General features: G+C 37.8%; 1 protein-coding gene across 5 annotated transcripts in view; it reads left to right on the top strand.

Moving 5' to 3' along the window:
- Nucleotides 1-13924, top strand: part of MCF2L (MCF.2 cell line derived transforming sequence like) — a 386575-nt gene that overhangs the window by 197357 nt on the left and 175294 nt on the right. The window contains exon 1 of one of the 5 annotated variants that reach the window (XM_069094092.1): nt 7632-8232. The exons of the other annotated variants lie outside the window; for them this stretch is intronic. Coding sequence (XP_068950193.1) covers nt 8160-8232 — 73 coding nt within the window. The 5' untranslated portion in view covers nt 7632-8159. Of the gene's footprint in view, nt 1-7631; nt 8233-13924 lie in introns of those variants that run through there. 5 annotated transcript variants of the gene reach the window in all.

The raw sequence follows: 13924 nt of genomic DNA, 5'->3' as shown, positions 1-13924 counted from the left end.
TGGGCAAGTCACTTAACCCCAATTGTCCTGCCTTCTCCCCTCCAATAAAAAGCAAAAAATAAAAATAAAATGGTAAACTCTATATGTTATTATCAATCAGAGATTTTCCTGTCAATATAAACTTCATTTAGCACAGATTAAAACAAACAAGAAAACTTTTGTATAATAGAGAGCAAAATTCAAAACATACTCTTTCCTCGAACCCCTCCTCATTCTCCAAAATATTGCCCCCTCTCTGTTGGCCTACCTTGTGTTATCTTGGTCTTAATTCTGTCCTGAAGTGTTACCTCTGAAGTTCTGAGGGAACTCACTCCTAGGAAAGTAAAAGGCTTAAAGCTCCTTGACTTGCCAATTCTAAAGGCGAAATAGTTATCACAGTCTGAAACTGCATTCCATTTCCCCTTTTCACCTCCTTTCCTGATTTTAGGCCAGACACCATCTTTGCATACTCTTAAAGCATGGTCTAGAGACAACATGTCTTCCTACAATAAATAAAGCTCTCAAGGGATTGGTAATGGGATGTGGTGCTTTTGGTTTCTGGTTCAGAATGATCAATTAGGGAATAGAAGTGGTTTAGGGCACTTAGAACTGTCTGGCAGCATCTTTGCTTCATGGGTAGATGGTTTCCATTAAATTTCTATTGTTCAGTACTCACAGCATGAAAAACCATTACTGAAACTTATCGATTTAGGTGAAGATGGAGTAACGTTCTCATGCCATATGTACACTGTATTTGTGCATCATAATAAAGCAATTAATAAATTAAGAAACCATAGACTACCCACATCGCTGATGGTTTGTCACCTGGTGAGAGGAGCCAGAACTCTACAGGAAGAAAATCAGAAGCAAGTTTAGTCTTTGCCTCAAGTATTTGACCTTTCTTGCGCCAATAGAAGGCCACCTCCCATGACTTCTATTTTACTTTAACATAGAGAACATTGTTATTTATACTTTCGCCAACTCCGGTAAAGAACAATTCACTTTTCAAGTTTTCAAACTTCTAGAATCTACATTCCTCAGAGAAGCCTTCATTCTGACCTTATTTTACCCACCCAATCTTAATCTTCCTCAATAATTAGAGAGTAAAATTGTACTGATCTTAATCTGTACCAATTAGACCAATCCTTCTGTTGTCCTGAAGGCATGGAATATTCAATCAGAGTTCAGTATCTTTGCTCATGCTTTTCTATCTGGAATGCCTTTCTCTTCCTTTCTACAATATTTTCTTTTGAAAAACCACCTTTTCCTTCAAACCCTAGCTTAAATGCTGTGTCCTTGAAAGATTTCCTGATTCTTTGCATATATGCCATCAGCTAGAAGTGATCTTCTCTTCAGAACTTTGCTTAGATTTTTTTAAAAAAATGGTATTACGTATTCCATCTTCTCTTTATTTATATACTTGTCTTCTCTTGTACTAGGTTATGATATCGTCAAAGGCTTGGTCTTTATGGAGCTTCACTCAGTTTTTATACACTAGATAGTTCAATAAGCATTTTGAATTGAATTGGAATGCCTCATCAGAAGTAGGAAAATGTGCCCCTGTTGCCATCTGTGGAGAGAAGAGATAACAAATGAAATGACAAATGAGCCTCCCTGGTCCTGGTGAGGGCTCAGTCCTTTAAGAGCCCAGGCCTGGGGACTAGGAGTTACTTTTCTGGGTTCTACCACTAATAATAGCATGTTCTTCTTTATAGTAGGAATTAAATAAATGCTAGCAGAAAAGGAGGGTAACTTCTCCAAAGCTTTGTTTCCTAACTGGTAAAATGAGATGGGAGGGCTAGGTGGTACAGTGGCTAGAGTACTAGTCTTGGAGTCAGGAAAACTCACCTTCCGGAGTTCAAATCTGGCCTCCGACCTATTTACTCGTGGTGTGACCCTGGGCGAGTCACTTTACCCTGTTTGCTTCAGTTTCCTCATCTGTAAAATGAGCTAGAAAAGAAAATGGCAAGCCACTCCAGTATCTGCCAAGAAATCCCCAAATGGAGTTATAAAGAGTTAGGTCTGACTGAAAAGTCACTGAATAACAACAAAACTGAGATGATTGGACTAGATAATCTTTCTATCTTAAACCTTATGATTCTCGGGTGTTTATGGCTTTTAGCCCCATTGGGTGGGTAGCTGTTGTGATTTTCAAGATTTAACAAATCAAAAAAGACAAAGAACAGAGGTAGGAATTCTGGACTGATGCAGCGAAACTGATCAAGGGCCTTTTGTATCTTGTTTACTGATTGATATTTAGCTGTTTTTCAGTTGTGTCTGATTCTTTGTGACCCCATTTGGGATCTTCTTGGGAAAGATATTGGAGTTCTTTGCCATTTCCTACTGCAGTTTATTTTACAGAAGGGGAAACTGAGGCAAGTGGGGTTTAGTGATTTGCCCAGGGTCACATAGCTAGTAAGTATCTGAAGCCAGATTTGAACATGGGTCTTCCTGACTCCAGGCTTGGCCTTCTATCTACCGCGCCATCCAGATCCATGATAGATCTAGCTTTTCCCTGCCTTGTCTATCCAAAGCTCATCAATACCTAGATTCAGGTATTTCTACACCTGGTGAAGCTGCTGGCAAAGTCAGTATGGGGGAGGGCAGTAGAGTGAGGGCAGCTGTCAGCTCTATGTTCTGCCAGAAATAATTTTAATCAAGGTTACATACTATACTGAGTGCTCTGCTACCCAGTTCTTCTGGCTGCCTTGATTAATGATGTAAGAAGGCATTTGACTTCAGCCTGAAGCATCATTGACAGAAAGATGTCTCTTAAGTATTATATAGGCCCTGAGTCACTGAATCAGTCATCTAGGCAGTTTTCTGTGCTTATGACTATACCCTAGAGGCATCGAAGCAGTCATGATAATAAATGCTGCTAGTTTGTATATTTTTCTTCCCCTAAATCATCAAAATGCTAGAGACTATGAGCTAAGCCTTGACAGAAGCCTCCAAAATCACTTCCTTTTAGAAAATCTCTATGGTATTTTTTTTTAACACAATAGTAACAGAAACTTCATTCAAAAAGCCACTGTAGTAAAAAGAACTAAAAAGTACTGTTAATTGTAGTGATATTAAATTCTGACCATCCCAAGAGATAAAAACAAAGAATTCCTACTAAAAGGAATGCGGTCAAGATGATTGGGTCGCATCATGTGAGATGTTTTGTTTTTTCTTCTGTTAGATTTCCTTTGCACACAAGAAAGTGAATTATTCCCATCTGTAGGTCATTGTTATCCAGCGCCCATAAACACCATACTGTTTGTCGAACAGATTATCCTCCTTTAGATAAAACATGTCTTAGATCACACAATTGAATGGAACTTCAGTCATCAGTGTATCAGTAGCGTATGGGCTCCTTGAGAACAGGGATCATTTTTTTTTTTTTTGTCATTGCCTAGCAATGTTTTATCCCTAAGAGATGCTTAGTGTTATTTAAATTGAATTAAAATCTGGTCCATCTCTTACCTGAAAAAGAGTCCCTTTTACAATATCCCAAATAAGAAGTCATTCAACTTTCTCTTGGAATGCCTCCTGAGGCAAGCCCTTCTACTTTTGGATAATTAATATTAAAAGTTTACCATTCCATCAAGCCTAAATTAGCTTCTCAGAAACTCTCATCCACTGATCCTTATTCTGCCTTCTGGGGCCAAGCAAAACAAATCTGATTCCTCTTCCAGGGGACAACTTTTTAAAAACTTGAATATAGCTATCATGTCCTCAAGGTTCTATCTTCAGGCTAAACACCCACAATCCCTCATGGTGCAGCTTCATTACAGTATTTTTATCATTTTTATGAATTCAATTATCTTATTGTTTGGTTGTTTCAGTTATTTCTGACTCTTTGTGACCCTATTTGGTATTTTCTTGGCAAAGATACTGGAGTGGCTTGCCATTTCCTTCTCCATGTCATTTTACAGATGAGAAAACTGAGGTAAACAGAGCTAAATGACTTGTCCAGGATCACATAGCTTGTGTCTGAGGCTGAATTTGAACTCAAGAAGATGATATTAATCTCTTTGACTTCAGGCCTGGCACTCTATCCATTGTGCCACCTACCAGCCTTCAGCTACGTTAGTGGCTCGCCATTTCGTAGTAGACTGACTTTTGGACTAAAAGCTAATATATCTTTGGATAGGTTGGCAGGAAGATGAGCACAAAGAGTAACACTTGCTGGAAAAGCACAGCTTATCTTTGTCGAGAAGCCAAATCTTAAAAAAAATATATATTAGAATTATGTTTGTCCTTTGATGGACTAAAACTAGTAATGTTATTCTACTTATTCTTGATACACAACAGAGTGATTGGCTTCAAGTGGAGAAAAGATAACCAGTGTCAAGTATTTTATAAAGAGACAGGTTTTTCAAACCCATGAAGCAAAGGATTATTTCCAGGCCTCAAATTCTATATACCTTGTTTTCTTGCATTAATGTTCTTTGGAATTTTAGAAATTTTCTTTCGGGGTGGGGGTGGGGGGAGCACTAGGTGGTGCAGTGAATAGAGCACTGGCCCTGGAGTCAGGAGGACCTGAGTTCAAATCTGGTCTCAGACACTTCATACTTACTGGCTGTGTGACCTTGGGCAAGTCACTTAACCCCAATTGCCCTGCCTTCCCCCCTCCAAAAAGAAAAAAAATTTCTTACCTTTACTAACCATTGATTGTGTTCAAGATAGGAAAATTAAATGTTTGTCTTAATTACAACGTGTGTATGTGTGTGTGTGTGTGTGTGTGTGTGTGTGTGTGTGTGTGTGAACATTCCTCAAATCAGTCTATCTCCTGCTGACTGGGCATTTTCATTAGCTGTCCCACATGCCTGGAATTTTCTCCCTCTTCATCTCTTCCTCCTAACTACCCTGGCTTCTTCTCTGGCTAGAATCTGGCTAGTTTCTGCCAGAAACTTGTCCCGATCCCCTTAATATGAGTGTCTTTCCCAGCTGATTTTTGTTTTCTATATATCTTGTTTCGTATATAGTAATTTGTTTGTTGTTTCCTCCATTAGACAGTAAGTTAATAGAAGGAATTCTCTGTAACAATGCAAACTGACACCTTCTGTAATGTGTAGTTTCTTGTTATATGGATATATTTCTTGTAAACTAGCAGTAGTCTTGCTTTTTAAGCCCTTTGGTGACCTGTTTAAGGAGATTGATTCTTTTTAAATGAAAGATTTGTTTTTAAAGAGCAAAAGATTTTAGTATCTCTATTTAAATGAAAGATTTATCTTTTTAAATGAAAGATTTGTTTTTACAGAGTAGAAGATTATAATACTGCTCTTGATTGATATTGTCCACAAAAGCAAATGAAGACAACTTCTCAAAAGAGATTTTAATTTTTTGACTTCAGTGCTGGCGTTTAGGAAGAGAAGATAAACATAAAAAAGTAGGGGAGGAGAAAGGAAAAGTACAGGGAGAAAGGTCAAATTGGACTTTCAGACACTATAAGCCACAAGTAAGATCTTCTGGCAATAGTTTTCAGAGAATTTCGTTTCACTAGCCAAAAGCCCTTTAAAAATATTGATACTAATTCAAATCTTGGGTCATCAGTTGGAAATGGTAAGCCTTTTCCCCCTTATGTCTATTTCATGTAGTTTCATAGCAGTGATAATACCTTGTTGATGTTTCCAGCATTTGAAATAGGGATGTTTGTGATGACTTCCTACCAGGTAATCTTGTCTTGTGTGAGAAACACACAAACTGACCTGAAGAAGAATTGCAAATGATGTAGCTCTTTCTATGGAAAGTTGATACTAACTATTCTGCCTCATCTATCACCTGGGTTCAAAAGAGGGGATACAAGTTTTAATACAGATCCAGGACTATTTCCTTTATAGTGGCTACATTGTCTACTAGGTCTTTCTCCCAGGGTTCATAAGAAAGACCTGGTTGGCAAGACAATGAGGAAAAAAATGGTGATCTGATCGAATAAAACTCAACTCCTATAAAACATAAGGTAGAACCAATCCTGTAGGATATGCTTCCACTTTCATTTGGTGAGGAGCTTTTGGGGTTAAACTGAATAATACTGGATCAAGAATGAAGAGACTATGCTGGTGGGACCAGCTGTTTAGTTTCCACTCCTTAGTGGGGTAGACCTTAATATCCATCTTGAGTAGGTGCATCACCTTGTTCCTTATCCCATCTAGGCTCCCGAGTTCTTAGTGATATTAGAAGGTGAGGTATTTTGAACTATGAGAAAGATATGGCACACAGAAGAGAGTCACAGGAGGCTGTGCTTCCTACAATTCTTTTTCTGGGCTTCTAGAACTTTTATAATCTTACTGTCTCTACTGTCTCCCTACTCCACTAGACTTGTCAAGCTCAATCTCTCAAATCAATATAGAGCTGTAGATGAAAGTGAGAAGCAAATATGGTACTTTTTATTTCCTCCTGGTTATAGCAGGAATGGAGAAATCTGTAGTACAAGGATCCTTGAGTTCATTGTATTCCTATCAGAAGCTGTTCCACCTTTCTCTATCAGCTTCTCATCTCTTCTTGTTCATAGCCCCATAAACCCCACTGGCTTCCATTTCAACACCAATTCAGACTTATGTCAAGACCCATTTCACCAGGGAGAATTTTTTGGAGGTGAGGCATGGTGACATTTGCCACCATTTAGATCTTACCCTGCCACTACAGTGGGCCTTATCCACCACACACACACCTGCAGTGGGGCTCCTTCAGCTTACCTCAACAAACAGTTATTATCTGACTGCTCTGTGCAAGGCACTGGACCATGTCCTAGGCATACAAAGACAAAAATGAAACTATCCCTGCCCTGTCCTACTTGAAGCAAACATTATGTATACATATAACTAAACACAAGTTAATTTGAGGAGTGAGAGAGAGTGCTGACAAACGGGTGGATCAGAAAGGCTGCCTGGACTACATCTTGAAGGGAACTAAGGAGTCCAAGAGGTAGACTCCTTCAGAGTTCTGTCGACACTGGTCCCAGCCATGGCCCCCAGGAGGATGTCCCATAGCCTGAGAGACCTGCTACATTGTTGCCCCATTCACCCCTTCTATTTCTGGTTAACTGAAATGGAAAGGTAACCATTTTTATGTTCACCTTAACCATAGTATTATCAACACTGACATTTATACAGCACTTGAGGATTTATAAAGCACTCTACACTTTCATTTGTTTTCTATAACAACCCTATAAAATTAGGTATTTGAAGTATCATTGTACAGGTGAGAAGTCTGAGGCTTAGTCTCAGAGAAACTACATACAGAGCTAGAAATTCTCAGAAGCAAAATTTAAACCCAGATCTTCCTAGATTCCAAGTCCAGCACATTCCACAATACCGCATTGTGTCTCCAAATAATGTTGATCCTGCTCCTGTCTATTTACCTACCAGTTTGGGCTTATTTTAAAATTCAGTCCTATTAGGTTGATGCCTAGGTATTACACTCTACAAAATGCATGCCCGTCTGATTTGCTCTTTCTTCCACTTAATGGTGAAAGCACTCATCAGTGCTACTCTGTGGGCAACTCTCCTAAGAATTAAGCGCTCACCTAAATAATATGGATGAAGTAATATTTTCCAGTGTATAGATGAGTAATGTTATGTGTAAGCAAATTGAAAGCTGCCTCCTGGGTAAAATGTACTGTAGCTATTGCTTTCCTTAACCTGCCTCTTTCTAATCTGCCTCAACCTTGAGCAAAAGAAATACCTTTGGAGAAAATGTCGAGTCAGTAATCTTTGGGGAAGAAAGCAGTCTGTTTTACTGTAGGTTTCCTGAACAGAGGCAGCGAGGAAATATGGCTTTATTTGAGAGGTTACCATTTGCTAAACGTAGGGCTCCTGCAGGGAGGCTTTTGACATCCAACAGCAAAGGACACGGTGGTGCTTGCTTAAAGGAGCCCTTTTTCTGGTAGTATTTCAACAGTTAACATGCCCATACACTAAATAAATGAACTGAACTGAATATCGACTGGTTCTTCATGCCCCAAAGCAAAAACGAGCTCCTGATCTGAAAGCTGCTGACCCTTTGGAGGGAGCTCCGTCATGCTGGAAGGCACGCTTGCTTTTGTATGTAATTTGAAGAAAGGTATTGTATGCCCTGTGCTTGGCTTTGACTGAAAGATGGAGTTTTGCTCTCTCTTTGTGTGCCGAAGACAGGCTTCCAGATAAATAGGTCACTGTCTTCGGAAATCCTCGAGCAAATTGACTTGCGACAATATGACTTTAAGTCTGATCTCCCTGATGTACCGAGATATCGCAGAATTGTGGCTGTTCCTGAAGAGAAGTACAGGTGTGTGTGGCTCTTGTGTTTAGTTTGTTTATTTCATTGTGTTTGCCTCTTGGTGTGGTTGTTTGGATGTTTATTATCAGGGTAATTGAAAATCTAAAAAAGGAGGAAGGAGAAAGTTTCACTTGGCTTTATTCTTTTTTATTGCAAGAGTAAGTAAAAATTCAGTATATTGTTCACATATCTGTGTACTGTTTTTTTTTTTTTTAACGTAAGCTACATTCAAGTTGGAGACTGTGAGATTGTTTCTCATTAGAGATTGTGATTTTCTTCCTCTTTGATATAGAGAAATTGCTATTCTTCTCATGTGGTATTTCTGATCCCAAATAATTCCTTTCTTCCTGTGTTACTTATGTACAAGGCTGGGGCTCTATTAGCTAGGATGTTGCCATTGTTTTGGCCCTATTTCTATAGATTCAAAATCTCTAGAAGACATATATTATATGGTTGCTTTAAAAAAAAGATTCATTATCTCTAAAATGCTAATATTGAGAGTGCACAATAAATTATTGCTACAGCTCCTTAAACTTTTCAATATTTACATATGCAAAGAGAGTGAAAACAGAGGAAATAGCTTTGCTCTGGAGATTGCAGTTCACTTGTCCATGAAATCACAGATCATCCAGCAAGGTTGAGAACAGAAATAATTTACTCACACTGTGGGTTGATGAGCTTTGCATGTTCTGTTCATAGTTTCTCTTGGCTGTGTTAAAGTGTTAGGGCTAATGGACTTCATCTGGTCAATGGGATTCAGTATTTGGAGGGACTACTTCTGGATTGCTGCATTTAAGCAAACTGGTTTAATTGATAGGGTGACTTCCTTTGCAATGGTTATCATCTCTGCCTTAGACCTTAGTTCAGTGATATACAGCATTGCCTGTGTGTTTACTATGAATGATTCATAAAGTGCTAGAAAATGTAGGAAAAAAGACAAAGGGTGACCATACTGGTGAAGTTTAAAGAAAAGGGGGTGGGAAATTTGAGATTAGGAAATGTTGTATGTTTCTATTATATACGCATGGTCCAGTCAAAGTTGTGGACTTCTAAGAAAGCACAAACGTCCCATTTATATGCAATCTAAATGCTGATCCCATTAATCCCTCATTCTGCCAACTGCTGACAAATAATTCATGAAACAAGCACTTATGTGAATTTTAATGAAGAAGCAAAGCCATAACCACAACCGGATGCCATGAAATAAAGACCAGAGTTTCCAACTTAAAGATGATAAATTTGGGTAAATAATGAATGAATGAGCAAATGAATTTCTTTAAAAAGGTTAGATCCAACATCCCAGGGCAGTGTTCATATTGGAGTTGCAATGGTAGCCTCAGCAACTCATAACCCTAGTTGGATAGTTACATATCACCAGAGGTAGTAAGTATTTATGCATATAAATGGGAGTGAATTATTTCATATCTGTAGTCACTGGGAGGGGGGCAGGGGAAAGAGTGGGGAGAAGCTTCTTAAGAGAGGAGAGCCTGAGAACAAAAAAGATGGACTAGAGTTTTGGAAATTTCAAACACATGCTTTGTTTTCTGAGATACTTAAGGGATTTAGCATTCATACTGTAACTAGATCATATAATATTTTTGTCTGAAGGCAGCTGGGAAAATAAATCCCATGGCAGTTTGATTTATTAGATGTCTATATGGTTTGCTTGCTACATTATAGTATTAATTCTTACCTTATATTCTTAAAATTTGCTAGCTTTCACTTTACTAGCCTATAGTTTATGCTTTGAAAGATGATCATGGTCTCAAATGAATAACCCAAGAGAGTTTGTTATTAAAGATTGAATTTTCCTCCTATCTCTCTAGAATCAATTTGCTGCTTTTCTCTTAAAATCTATATTAAATTTTTTAAAGGAGGGAAACATAATGGAGCCAATTCAAATAACAAATGCTTTCTTTTAATGTTACCTTTGAATACTTCTATTGGTAGAGTAGGCTGAGTTGGGGCAGGGAGAATAGCATAGTAAGGTTTATATTTTGGGGCTGGCATTCAAGGCTTTTTGTGTAATGTGAGAATTGAAGATTAGAGACTTCAGTGGATTTGAAACATCTTTTTGAAATGATTAGAAAGCAATAGTATAGAAAACTAGTAAAAAAAAAAAAAACCATGTGAATGTTGCATTAGAAAAGAGCAGAAATAGATATGAATATGAGCCACAAGACATATACTTGGGGAGGAGGGAGGAAAACTGAACTAGGATCCAGTTTCAGTCTTGGCTTTCATACTTCCTCATTGTGTGACCTTAAGCAAATTATTTAACTTCTGTGGGTTTCAGTTTCTTCACCTCATCCTATTTTAAGATTGGGTTAGACCACATGATCCCCAAAATCTCTTCCATCTCAATTCTGATTCTGTGAAATTTTACATTTCATTAAAAAGAAGTATGACTAAGAAAATCTAGGATCCTTCAGTTGAAGTATTTCACCTATGAGAACATGTATCTAGTCATACGAGAATATGTAGCTGTTTCAGCCCCACTCCAAATAGGTCATTATAATTATTCTTTTCAAAAGAAAGAACTAATCTCACAAGTGAGTATTAGAAATGGAAACTTTCCCCTTAAAATATGCCCTCATTTAGAAGGTGGTATTCTGATAAAATTCTACCTGAGAAATATTTCTTCACTTACACCATAATCATGAATTAATATGTAGGGCTTCCATAGAGCATGAAGCCTAGGTCAGATACTTTTCCAGTTTGAATCAAGTGTCTGTGATACCTAAATCCTGTGTTTACTATACAAGGGAAGAGAAGCAAAAACTTATCAAATGAATTCAATCTGAATGTCTAGCCATACTTTTTAGCCTACATTATTCAGGCATTTCCCTTGACTCTATATGCCAAGATGGAACTGGATAAAGATGCAACTGTATCTTTCATTCTATTCCCCATATCATATGCAACCCATGAGTCACATCTTTATATTTAGACACCTACACACACACACACACGCATGCACACACAAACATCTTACTTTATCTCTGTTGAATCACTCTAAGAATCTTGGATTTTGGAATAAACAATATAAACCAAAAAGATGAAGACAAATTCCATGTGCACTCATAGTGTCTAGGTCTCCTCATTATTCATTAATCTAATGTTACTTTCATAGAGTCATTTTCTCTCTTAAGTCTCAAGAGCTGGAAGTGACTCTCATACCCTATCCCTTTTGTAATAAGTGCCTTTGTTTAAAAGGTGACCAATTGTCCCAACTGGGTATTGAATGTGCACCTTTGACCTCATCAGAACCAATATCTGTAGAAAGTTATTGATGAGGAAAGAAGAAACAAAGAAATTATGCCATCACATGTTCTTCCACTTACGTCCATCCAATTCTCCCTCAAAAAAGGTAGCTGTGGAAAAGAGGTGGCATTGGCAGTCATAGCTAAGATGCTAAATGGGCAATCATATATGCCAACCTCTACAAAGTCATGGTCTCTACTCATCTGGATTTTTATAGAGCCCCTCCAGAACCCAAAAAGTATTCGTTTGATAAAGGGAAGGTTTTATTTTCAAAAGCTAAAATTATAGCATCTTCATCTTAAAAGCTAAAATACCTTCGTGTTAAGGCTGATGCTGGGTTTTGTGATGATGGTGCCTCTGTCCCATTGGTTAGGCTGTTTGGAAAAAAATACTCAGTGCCTTAGTTTACTGATGTGAGCAATAATAATGGTACTTCTTGTCTTTCTCATATACCTGTTAGGAAAAGTGGCTTGTTGTATCTTAAACAGGTAAGCTGATTGATTGTAAGGTGACATTTTTTGGAAAAGGAGGAGATTCCAAATATAAGATATAAGCACGGAAAATAGGCTTGTATGCTGTGTTGATTCATTTGGTTTCTGGGACAAATTTCCAGGAATATCGTAATACTTTACAGAATCATGTGGTAGGGTTAGAGAGATTAATGAAGCAATGGAAAGAGGCTTTCAGGGAGCTCTAAGAATGATCAAAGGTTTTGACTACTGGCTCTCCAGCCAGGGCAAAAGCTACAGTCTGATTCAAAGCATTCCAAGGCCTTCCAATGATTTCCTGGAAAACACATTTCTTGGGGGCTCTAGTCACTCAGCATGCCAACCTAAGACTTTTCAGCTTTGTGTTTCTGTAGCTTCTCTCCTTCGATCAAATTTGGAATCATACCCACACAAGGAAACATGGAAGTAAGAAAGCATTTGATTATGGTTCAGTCCAAACAAATTAGTGCTTCTAAAAAAAGTATGGGGAAAAGCCAAGTACTGACTTTATCTCATTTAATCCTCACAACAACTCTAGGAGATATGGGCTGTTATTATCAATATTTTATAAAGAAAGAAACTGAGGCAAGCAGAGGTTGAGTGACTTACCCAAGGTCATATGGCTAATAAGTGTCTGAGGCTGGATTTGAACTCATCTTCTTAACTCAATGACCAGTGCTCTACCTACTCTACCCTGGTAAAGAGGTGGAATTGAGATTTTAGCTTTTTTTAAAAAAATTAATTAATTTGTTTGTTTACTTTTAGTTTATAGGATTCAATTCCACAATTCCTTGAGTTTCACATTTTGTCCCCTTCCCTCCCCTCCATGGTGGCATATAGTCAAGTATAGAATCTGTAAATACTTTCACATTATACATTAGTCAGGTTATAAAGATGGATTGTATCAGGTGGAATGAAAAATGGTAAAGAAGACATAACACCAAACAAGAAAAGGAAAAAGATCAAGTATTTTGCTTCCATCTGAATATAAACTCAGTTCTTCCTAGTTCTTTCTCTAGATGCACACATTTCTCTCCATCATGAGTCTTTTGGGATTGACTTATATCACTGCATTGCTGAGAAGAGTCCAGTCTATCAAAGTTGGTCATCACACATACGTTGTGTCTGTAATTGTGTACAAATTTCTCCTGGTTCTACTGTTCTCACTCAGCATCAGTTCTTTTAAGCCTCTCCAGGTAAATGTGAAGACCATCTGCTCCTCGTTTCTTATAGCACAATAGTATTCCATAACATGCATATACCACAATTTGTTCAGCCATTCCCCAATTGATGGGCACCCCTTAATTTCCAATTCTTTGCTACCACAAAAAGAGCTGCTATAAACATTTTTGTACATATGGGTCTTTCTCTCATTTCTATGATTTCTTTGGGATATAACCCTAGGAGTGGTATTTCTGGGTCAAAGAGTATGAAATTGTTTATAGCCCTTTGGGCATAATTCCAGATTGCTCTCCAGAAAGGCTGGATCAGTTCACAACTCCACCAGCAATGCATTAGTGTCCCAATTTGCCCACATCCTCTCCAGTATTTGTCATTTTCCTATTTAGTCATCTTAGCCAATCTGACCGGTGAGATGTGGTACCTCAGAGTTGTTTTGATTTGCATTTCTCTAATCAATAGTGATTTAGAGCATTTCTTCATGTGCTTATAGATATCTTTAATTTCTCTGAAAATTGCCTGTTCATATCATTTGACCATTTATCAATTGGGGAATGACTTGTATTCCTATAAATTTGACTCAATTCTCTGTATATTTTAGAGATGAGTCCTTTGTCAGAGACATAGGTTGTAAAGATTCTTTCCCAATTTCCCACCTCCCTCTTAATCTTGGTTACATTGGCTTTGTACAGAAGCTTTTCAATTTCATGTAGTCAAAATTATCCATTTTACATTTTATAATGTTCTCTAATTCTTGTTTAGTCATAAAG

The sequence above is a fragment of the Petaurus breviceps genome, unplaced genomic scaffold (genome assembly GCF_028583685.1).
Source record: "Petaurus breviceps papuanus isolate PSGF00001 unplaced genomic scaffold, PetGlider_PUasm1.0 214, whole genome shotgun sequence".
In the NCBI taxonomy this organism is placed as follows: Eukaryota; Metazoa; Chordata; class Mammalia; order Diprotodontia; family Petauridae; genus Petaurus; species Petaurus breviceps.
This window is presented reverse-complemented; position numbering and strand designations above follow the sequence as displayed.